This window comes from Anser cygnoides, chromosome 27 (assembly GCF_040182565.1).
Source record: "Anser cygnoides isolate HZ-2024a breed goose chromosome 27, Taihu_goose_T2T_genome, whole genome shotgun sequence".
In the NCBI taxonomy this organism is placed as follows: Eukaryota; Metazoa; Chordata; class Aves; order Anseriformes; family Anatidae; genus Anser; species Anser cygnoides.
Window position 1 is genome coordinate 1,366,151 of NC_089899.1, and position 8,922 is coordinate 1,375,072.

The 8,922-nt window shown below is 71.2% G+C and overlaps 2 protein-coding genes across 4 annotated transcripts; both read right to left on the minus strand.

The window, feature by feature from the left end:
* Positions 1-322: 322 nt before the first annotated feature.
* YJEFN3 (YjeF N-terminal domain containing 3) lies at positions 323-6,212 on the minus strand. Of its 3 annotated transcripts, XM_066984038.1 has the most exons (7): positions 6,040-6,209; positions 3,941-4,264; positions 3,413-3,521; positions 1,941-2,051; positions 1,743-1,856; positions 1,134-1,284; positions 323-548 (listed from the first exon to the last, which is right to left on the minus strand). In XM_066984038.1, exons 3-7 carry the CDS (start codon positions 3,425-3,427, stop codon positions 349-351), a joined length of 591 nt encoding a protein of 196 aa, XP_066840139.1. In that variant the 5' UTR covers positions 3,428-3,521; positions 3,941-4,264; positions 6,040-6,209; the 3' UTR covers positions 323-348. The 3 variants fall into 3 exon arrangements, with proteins under 3 accessions (XP_066840139.1, XP_066840137.1, XP_066840138.1); XM_066984036.1 differs by lacking the exon at positions 3,941-4,264 and having other exon boundaries at positions 6,040-6,212; XM_066984037.1 differs by lacking the exon at positions 6,040-6,209 and having other exon boundaries at positions 3,941-5,267.
* Positions 6,213-6,848: 636 nt separating this feature from the next.
* Positions 6,849-8,451, minus strand: NDUFA13 (NADH:ubiquinone oxidoreductase subunit A13). Its single transcript, XM_066984035.1, has 5 exons — positions 8,274-8,451; positions 8,121-8,199; positions 7,584-7,655; positions 7,433-7,502; positions 6,849-7,112 (listed from the first exon to the last, which is right to left on the minus strand). Exons 1-5 carry the CDS (start codon positions 8,365-8,367, stop codon positions 6,993-6,995), a joined length of 435 nt encoding a protein of 144 aa, XP_066840136.1. The 5' UTR covers positions 8,368-8,451; the 3' UTR covers positions 6,849-6,992.
* Between the last annotated feature and the right edge of the window lie 471 nt (positions 8,452-8,922).

Here is an 8,922-nt window from a genome sequence, read left to right on the forward strand (position 1 = left end):
GCTGCAGGGCACAGGGCTCCCGGCACTGTTGGGGATCCAGGTCCACGGTGCCACTTTGGGGACGAGGACACCCTCTCCCCCAGCTGTTGGGACACACGGGGACAGTCCCAGTGCTGGCTCGTCACTGCCCTCCCCATTAATTAAACCCTGGGGTTGCTCAGCCTGGCACAATGGGGTGTCTGGGACAGGGACCGGGTCCTTCCCCATCACGGTGCCACACCATGGGGACAACGCGGCTGCGCCAGGGACCCCACGCCCCCCCCCCGTGGGAGCCCAATGACACTCGTCCCACGTCCCCAGGCAGACACTGAGCACGGCGAGGAGCTGCCAGCGCTTTATTGCCGGGGCTCACAGGGGCACCACGCACTCTGTGCCGGGGTACTCGGGCGGGTTGAGCTCGAACTTCTTCTGCATGTCATAGGGCACGAAGCGGCCGGCCACGAAGTGCTGGCGGCCCAGGAAGCGGCGGGCGCACTGCTTGGGCGCCGTCAGCGACACCAGGACGTCGGGGCTGATCCCGCTGCTGCTGCCGGCCTCCACGTCCCACCCTGTCACGGCAAGAGAGATGCGGGGAGGGGGTCAGGGGGTGGCCGAGGGGGCAGCGAGCCCGCGCGCTGGCGGAGGATGCCGCGGGGTGGCAGAGATGTGGGGCTGGGGGATGTGGAGCCCCCCCCCCAGCACCCAGCACCATCGCTGCCCTGCATGGCTCCGGCCTCATCCTGCCTCTGCACCATCCCTGCGAGCAGCCCTGGCACGGTGCGGGGTTTTTCTTGGTGAGGATTCACCGGCTGCCGTGTCGAGGGCTTCTGTTTGCTCCTCCGGCAGCGGCTGCGGCGGAGAAGGGGGGGGGTGGAGGGGGTGTGATGGCAATTCCAGGCCTGGCCACCAGACACCCGGGTGTTTTCAAATTACATCATGTCTCAGTTCGGGGAGTTTGTTATTTATTGGAGATGCCCTGAATGCATCCTCAGAGAGCCGCCGCCAGCCCTCGCTCCTGGCAAGCCGCGGGGACGCTGCCAAGCCGGGGGCAGCGGGGGGTCCCTGGGGCTGTCCCCGCGCTGGGGGTGACACCGGGGGTGGGCAGGGTGACAAACCCGGGCTGGGGGGACCCCGTCCCGAGCGCGAGGCCGGACCTGAGGGCACGTCCAGGCTGACGATGGGGATGCGGACGTGCTTCAGGGTGGCGAGGATGCCGGCGCAGGGCCCCCTCCCCTCGCCCAGCTCCGCCTCGGCGCCCAGCACCGCGTCCACCACGGCGTTGTAGGCGTCGTTGATCAGCTGCACCTGGGGGGGGGGGGACAGACAGTGGGCAGCTGAGGGGTCCCCCAAGCCCCCCACCCACCCCTGGAGCATAGGAACCGTGCCAACGGGGGCATCCCTTTCCCCCCCATCACTGGATGTGCGCAGCGACTGGAGCAAAACAAAAAAAAAAAAAATCTCCCCCCCAGCTAAAGGGAGGGGGATGCAACGGGCTGGAAACGCAGCGCGCAGCCCGGCCAGGACAGCGATTTCAGGTCACATTCCTCCGAGGGAGGCCGGCGCGTCCAACAACAACAGAGCCGGGGGCTCGGGGAGGCAGGGCCGGCGGCGGGGCGCGGCGGCCGCCCGCTGGATTTCATGGCATCCCCGGGCTCCCAGCAGAGCCGGGGGGGGGGGTGGTGGAAATAACAACAATAAAAGTAATGCTAATAACGTGAAGCACGTAAGGCAGTGAGCGGGGGCAGCTCCTGCTGGGGGCTCACCTCGGTGGGGAGGTAGGAGAGGAAGGGGATGTCCATCTTCTCGCACTGCGTGGTGAAGTCCCGGTACAGGGGGTCCGGGGAGCGCTTGGGGTAGAAGATGGTGGGCTCGTAGTCCTGCGCGGCGGAGAGGCAGCGTTGGGGCCCGCGGCCGCTCGGGGAGGAGGAGGAGGAGGATGAGGAGGGGAGGAAGATACCTACAAAGATCCGCAGGTGCCGCGCGCACACCAGCCCGATGGCACCATTCTGCGCCGGGCCGCACACCACCAGCACCGTGGGCTGCTTCCGCGGGAGGGACGGCAGCGGGAAGGCCTGGGCGAGAGGAGCCGGGGGTGGCACCGTGGCACCCAGCCCCCGGGGGTGGCCCTGGGATGGCACCCGGTGCCGGGGAGGTGGCGGGGAACAGGGGAAGGGGGAGCAGGGCTTGGGTGGAAAAAGGCAAGTGGTGGGACGGGGACGGTGACCGTGGTGGGACGGGGGTGGTGCCACGGTGGGACGGGGATGGTGCCGTGGTTGGAGAGATGATTCCCATAATGGGATGGTGCAGGTGCTGGGATGGGGATGGTGCCGTGGTCGGATAGCGATGATTCCCACAACGGGATGGGGATGGTGCCCGCAGTGGGACGGGGACGGTGCCTGCAGTGGGACGGGGATGGAGCCCATGGTGGGACAGGGATGGTGCCCATGGTGGGACAGGGATGGTGCCCGCAGCGGGACGGGGCTCCCCGCCAGCCTGCTGGGAGGCGGCGGCGCTCCACATACCAGCAGCCTGCCCAGGGAGGCTGTGTTTATCCATTGACAGATTTTTTCCTGCTCGCCGAGCCTGGCTCCCGGTTCAATCCAAACACCGGAGCCCCAAGCGGCACGGCCAGTTCGCAGCCGCTGCTGCGCTGGACAAAGCCCCGCTTGCCCAGCCCTGGCCCTGCCTTTGGCTGCGGCCCCGACCACGCTTCCAGCTGCCTTGGGGCTCCTGGGGATGCGCTGGGGGGGAGCCCGGGGAGGAGACGATGCTGGGGGTCCCTGGGGATGCCCAAGCTGGCGTCGGGGGATGCTCTCCCCTCGTGGTACCCGTGAGGAGGAGGATGCTCAGCCCTGCAAGGAGGGTGCTCACGGTGGAGCTGGGGATGCTGCGACCTGTGGGTGCCCCAGGGGAGAGGTGTGGGGCCGAGCCAGCCCCGCTGACCACGGGCTGCGCTGAAGCTCCGACACCCAAATATTTCTGCTCCTCTGGCGAAGTCTGTGCCCTTAAACAAGGGGAGGGCACAGAGCGGCCCCGACGCCTCGAATGGAAAAGCTGAGCCAGGCAGCGGAGCTCGCCGCCCTGGCGAGGCACGAAGCTGCCCTTGGTGCTGCACCTCCACTGCGCAGAGCATCGCTGCCTCCTCCTCCTCCTCCTCACACCCAGCTCGAGCATCCAGAATCCCAGCATGAGTGGTGCCAGGGCATTGGGAGGCCCCCGGCTGCCCCCCAGCACCCTCCTGCCTGCACGCAGCGAGGGCAGGCGGTGCCCAGCAGTGCCAGCACCATGGGAAGGGCTCAGCACCTCCCTTGGAGGCACCTTCCCTGGGGTGGGATGGGATGAGATGGGACGGGACGGGACAGGGCCAGCAGAGCAGCTGGCAGCGAAGCCCCTGTCCCTGGCGGGGTGTCCCCAGCCCTGGCGGCTCCCTCACCTTGGTCACAGCCATGGCACAGGCGTGTCCCCAGATCTCGATCAGCTGCTGCCGCCCGAAGCGGTAATCCTCCAGCAGCTCCTTCTCGATGGCCTCCGCCTCCGCCTTGCTGCGGGGAATCGGGCAGCGGTGAGGACTGGGACGTCCCTGGGACGCTCACCGAGCCCCTGGGGACCCCGCTCCATCCCCAGGGGCACGGGCATCCCCTGGGGACACCCACCAGCGGGTCAGGGCAGGGGACACGTGTGGCTTGGAGGGGAATTGGGGACCAGGTGAGCGTGGAAAGAGAGTCCTGGGCTCTCAGCGCACCCAGCTCCGGGGCAGGCAGCGCTGGCAGCGGCGCGGCGCGGGGTCGCGGCCGCCTTTCGTGCGAGGCACGGCCCTGGCAGCGTCCCCGGGCTCGCCGGGCTCGTGCTGTTACATAAAGCTGAACAATGCCGCGGTTGTTCACCCGCTGCCGAGCCCGGGAGCTGGCAGGGCCGGGGAGCCTCGGGATCGGACAATAATTGCTCACATCTGTTGGCTCACCTGCGCCGCGGATGGGAACAACATGTGCCGCTTCCAGGACGCCGCCGCCGCGATTGTTATGGGAAGGACGGGGAAATCTGACCCCCCCCCGGGAGGAGCCAGCATCAGCTCCCCGAGGCGCTGGGATGAAAAACTCTGGTCCCAGGGGAGCCCTGGCACGGTGCTGGTGCCAGCACCCACGGGTGCCGCAGGACCACGGGGCTCCAGAGGTGTCAGGTGTAAGCAGGTCTGCAATGGGACCCGGGGCCCCGATTTTGGGGTGCACGCCTCACTCGGTCCCGGTCGTGGGAGGGGACACTGGTGTGGTGCTACCGGCCCCGGGAGCTGGAGGGGGACAGGGACGGGGTCCTGGGGGGCACCTGGCTGCAGGGGGGCCTCACGCAGCCCAGGCTGACCCCACAGACCCCCTGTCCCAGCAGATCCTGTACCGTGCCACCCCTTGGACCCTCTGCGAGACCCCATAGATGTGACATGCCACGGCCATTCTAGCAGACCCCGCAGACCCCATTGCCTGGCCATCCCGAGAGATCCCATTGACCCCTGATGTGCTGGCTGACCCCACTGACCCCCCCACGCAGCCCCTGAATACCCTGGCAGATCCCACAGGTCCCCAGGTGCTGGCCATGCAGTCCAACCCCATCCCATCCCATCCCATCCCAGTTCCCAATCCTTTGGTGCCCTCTAGTGAGTCCCAGCCCGGCCCCAGCTCCACAGCAGGGTCCTGTGGGCAAACTGGGGGGGGGACACGGGACAGATCCAGCCCCGGGGTCCCCCCCCAGCGTTGGCAGCAGCAGCTGGGGGCCGGCCCCACGGCAGCTGTGTTGTCGCTCCCCGAACAAAAGGCGCGATTCCGACCAAAATCCCCGCTGGGGATGCGGGGGGGGGAACATTGCCCCTAATTGCTGCTGGCAGGGAAACCTGGGCCCCGGCCCAGCCTCGCTCCCGGTGTCCTTGCATCGTCCCCGGGGCGGGGGGGGGGGACATCACTGGGCTGCCGTGTCCCTGGAGCAGCGCCCAGCTGGGAGCCGCGCCCCCCCCCCCCCTAAGAGCACCCCCCCCAGCTCTGCGCTTTGCCTCCCCTATGGGACCCGTGGGACCCCCCCAGGGATGTCCTGGGGGTGCAAACGCGGCTCCGAGCCCCTGCTCGGACCCCCAGAGAAACCCAGTCCGGCCCAGTTTAACCCAGCCTCCAGGAACTGGGGGGGGGCAAAGCCTTGGCGGGGGGGGGGGGAGCAGGAGGGAGAGGACGGACGCGAGCATCCCCCCCGCCGTCACCTCCCTGCGCGCTCCCCCTGGAACCCTGCGGGGCCCCGAATCCGCATCCCCACCCCGTAACCCCAGCCTCCGTCCCGTCGGGGGGGGGGGGGGGGGGCCCGTTCAGCCCCCCCCTCGCCCCCCCCCCCCCCCCGGGGTCCCCCCGTTTCGGGGCTGCGGCTGCCGGAGCCCTCCGTGCCGCAGCCATGGCGACCCGGGATGGGGATGCTGTTGCTTTGGCAACCGCGGGGTTCGGGTACCGGCCCCCGCCGCTCCCCGTTTGGGGGGGGGGGGGGGGGCTCGGAGGGGTGGGGGGGGGGTCGGGGCCGGGCCGGCATCACCCCCGGGTGCCCCCGGGGGGGACACGCGGGGGGGCCCCGAGGTGCCGCGTCCCCACCCCGGGGGGGTTCGGGAGCACCGGAGGGGACCGGAGGATTCCCGGGGGGGGTCTCAGAGCAGCCGGGGGGGGGGCGGGGGGCCCGACCCCCCCACCGCCACCTGCAGCATCCCGGAGCTTGGGGGGGGGGGGGCAGAGCACCGGAGCCCACCCGGGGCCACGCTCCCATCCCCTGGGACCGGCCCCGGGGGGGTTTGGGGGGGGGGGTCCCGGTAGCTCCGGGGGCTGCCCCCCGCCCGGTGGGGGCACACCGGGGGCTGCGCCCCCCCCCGCAGCGCGTCCCGGTGGGGTTGGGGGCTCCGCACCAGCGGGCAGGGTCCGGCGGCACGGTGCTGGGCACCGGCCCGGCAGCACTCCCGTAACTCCCCCCCCCCCCCCCCAAAAAAACCTCCCCGGGACCGGCCGGTGCCGGGGGGGGGGGGGCACCGCGGGACCGGCTGGGACTCACCTGAGATACCGGGGGGGCTCCCGGGAGGGGCCGGGCGCGGAGCTCATACCGGGACCGGGGGCACCGGGATCAGGGGCACCGGGACCGGGGGCACCGGCGGAGCCCTGCGGGAGCGGTGGCAGCGGCGCGGCCCCCCCCGGAGCTGCGCGGTGCCGCCCGGGGGAGGCGGCTCCGGTTGCCCCCGCCCCACCCGGGCTCTCCCCCCCCCCCCCCCCGCCGTCGGGAGCAGCCCCCGAGCCCCCGCGGGCGGTGCTTTTTGGGGGGGGGGGGGGGCAGCAGCAGGGTACCCCCCCCCCCCGAGCTCTGCAGGCAGTGGCGGTGACGGGGGCACCCCAAATCCCCCGCAACGCGCCCCCCCTTTCCCCCTTTCCCCCTTCAAGTGACGGGAAGCAGCAAAAAACCCAAAAGCGGGGGGTTTAACCCCATTCTCCCTGCGGCTACTGCACCGGCGAGCACGAAGGGCGACAAGCTCAGGACCCTCAGGGCGAGCTCAGGACCCTCAGGGCCACCCCGCTCCCAACCATGACACCGAGGACGAGTCCCCCACGTGCGGGACTTGGGGATGGGGGGGCGCCGAGCCCCCGCTGCTGGTACCCCCCCCCCCCCCAAAGCACGCTGCGGGGGGCTGCAGCCCCTGCCCCGCTCCCAGCACCGCTCAGCACCCCCAGGATGGGAGACGGGCATCAGCGCCCCGACACCGGCCCGGCCCCTCTGGGTGCTGCGGGGCCGCAGGAGGAGCGAGCGCCCCATAAATGGGGTGAGATTTCCCGGGGGGGGGGTGCGTAAAAAATCGATGGTGACACAGAAACGGCCGCCTATCCACACGGGTTTAATGCGGGGTGTTCGAGCAGGGGGACCCCCGGGGGGCACAGAGGGCCCTCGGGGGGCACAGGGGACCCCCGGGGGGCCTAGGGGACCCCCCCCAGGTGGCGGGGGGGGGGGCGGGGGGGGGCTCAGACGTAGCACTGCAGCCCAAACTTCTCGGTCTCCATCTCGGCGGGGGAGCGCAGGTAGTACAGCTCGTCCAGCGTCGGCGGCACCCAGCGGTCGGTGTGGAACACGGATTCGCCGACCTGGGAATGGGAGAGAGCGCGGGAGGGGGGCGCGGGGGGGACACCGGGGGGGGTGGGGGGTGGCGAGGGGACACGGGGGTGGCGTGGGGACATGGGGGGACACCGGGGGGGACGGAGCATGGGGGCAGAGCCCGCACCCGAGCCCCACAAGCAGCCACCTTGGGGAAAATCGGTGTGTCCCCCCCCCCAAATTTATGTCACCGCTGTGCCCATCCCAAGGGGACCCCAGGACCCCCCCGCCCCGGGGCACAGCCCCAGCGCCGCGCCCCCCCCCCCCCAGTCCCCATCCCCCCCCATCCCCGTCCCCCCCGGTGCCGAACCTTCCAGCCGGGAACGTCCTTCATGATTTTGGCCTCCTCGTCCAGGTTCTGCCGCAGCATACGGAGGGTCCTGCAAGAGAGGCGACGGCCGTGCCCGGGGGGGGGCCACACCGGAGCCACCCCCCCCGGGACCCCCCCGGTGCTGCCCTACCTGCGGTCGGCCTCGGCCTGCAGCAGCGGCATCAGCGCGATCCGCGCCTCCATGTCCTCGATCAGCAGCCGCCTGCGGGGGGGGGGGGGGGGCACGGGATGGGGGTGGGCTCGGGGAACCGGGGGGGCACCGGGGGTGGTCGGGGGCGGGGGGGGAACCGGGGGGGAACGGGGGAACCGGGGGGGGGAGGCCCACGCAAGGAGGAAGGGAGCACGGGGAGGGAGCGGGGAAACACCGGGAGAGGACCGGGGGGAAACCGGGAAGAGAACCGGGAAGGGGGGGGAACCAAGTGGGGGGTAGAACCGGGGGGGGGCGGAACCGGGAACGAGGGGAGAACCAGGGGGGGCAGAACCGGGGGGGAACCGGGGAGGGGGACCAAGAGAACCGGGCAGGAATGGGGGAACCGGGGGTGGGAGCCCCAAGGTATGGAGAACGGGAGCGCAGGGAGGGAGCGGGGAAACCCCGGGCGGGGACCGAGGGGGGACTGGGAGGTACCGGGAGGAAACCGGGGGGGCACCGGGGGTCACCGCACGCCACCTGCGCTCCCGGTTCCACTTGACGATGGTGTAGTAGCCCAGCAGGAGGCTGCCGACGCCGATCGCGAAGAGGCTGTAACCTGCGGGGCGGCGGTCAGCGGGCACCGGGGGGGGCACCGGGGAGCACCGCTCCCCCGGTCCCGCCCGCGCTCACCTGAGAGGCCGCGGCGCGGGAGGTGCCGCTTGTAGTCCACGGGCCCGTAGCCGCCGGGCGGCGCCATGTCCTGCTTCACCTTCGGCGCCGCCATCCCGGCCGCCGCGCCCCGCGTCACTTCCGCCGCGCTGCCCGGAAGCCACCGGCGGCGGCGGCACCGGGAGGGCGGAGCCTCGCCCCGCCCCGCCCCACCCGCGCGCGCGCGTGGAGCCCTTAAAGGGGCGATGGCGCTGCAGGGAACGCGTGGGGCCCACAGGGCAGGGATGGATCCTGCGCCCGCCCCCAGCGCCCCGCGCGCCCCCAGCCTGGCGCCCAGCTGCAAGGTGCGCGGCCGCCGGGGGCACCACAAAGCGTGCACCCACGAGGAAGCTTGCACCGAAATTGTGCGCCAAAAATCATGCACCGAAAGCGTGCACCCACGAGGAAGCTTGCACCGAAATTGTGCACCGGCATTGCGCACCCACAAGCAGGCGTGCACCGAAAAGCGTTCACCCACCGGCAAGCGTGAGCCAGGGTGCGTGCATCTCCCTGAAAGCGTGCCCCCGCTGGCAAGCTGCACCAAAAAGCATTCAGCCACTGGTAAAAATACACCAGCAATGGGCAAGTGTGTGCACCAGCAGCAAGTGTGCACCACCAGCAAGCGTGCACC

Excerpts from the sequence above, each read along its gene's own strand:
- YJEFN3 (XM_066984036.1), bottom strand. The coding sequence starts at position 6,086 with ATGAGCTCCGCGCCCGGCCCCTCCCGGGAGCCCCCCCGGTATCTCAG. Across the intron at positions 2,052-3,412 it reads GTGCCATGGCTGTGACCAAG|GCCTTCCCGCTGCCGTCCCT; the intron begins GTGAGGGAGCCG and ends CCTCTCGCCCAG. Across the intron at positions 1,285-1,742 it reads TCTCCTACCTCCCCACCGAG|GTGCAGCTGATCAACGACGC; the intron begins GTGAGCCCCCAG and ends CCCCCCCCCCAG.
- NDUFA13 (XM_066984035.1), bottom strand. The coding sequence starts at position 8,367 with ATGGCGGCGCCGAAGGTGAAGCAGGACATGGCGCCGCCCGGCGGCTAC. Across the intron at positions 8,200-8,273 it reads CCCGCGCCGCGGCCTCTCAG|GTTACAGCCTCTTCGCGATC; the intron begins GTGAGCGCGGGC and ends GCCGCCCCGCAG. Across the intron at positions 7,503-7,583 it reads CAGGCCGAGGCCGACCGCAG|GACCCTCCGTATGCTGCGGC; the intron begins GTAGGGCAGCAC and ends CCTCTCTTGCAG.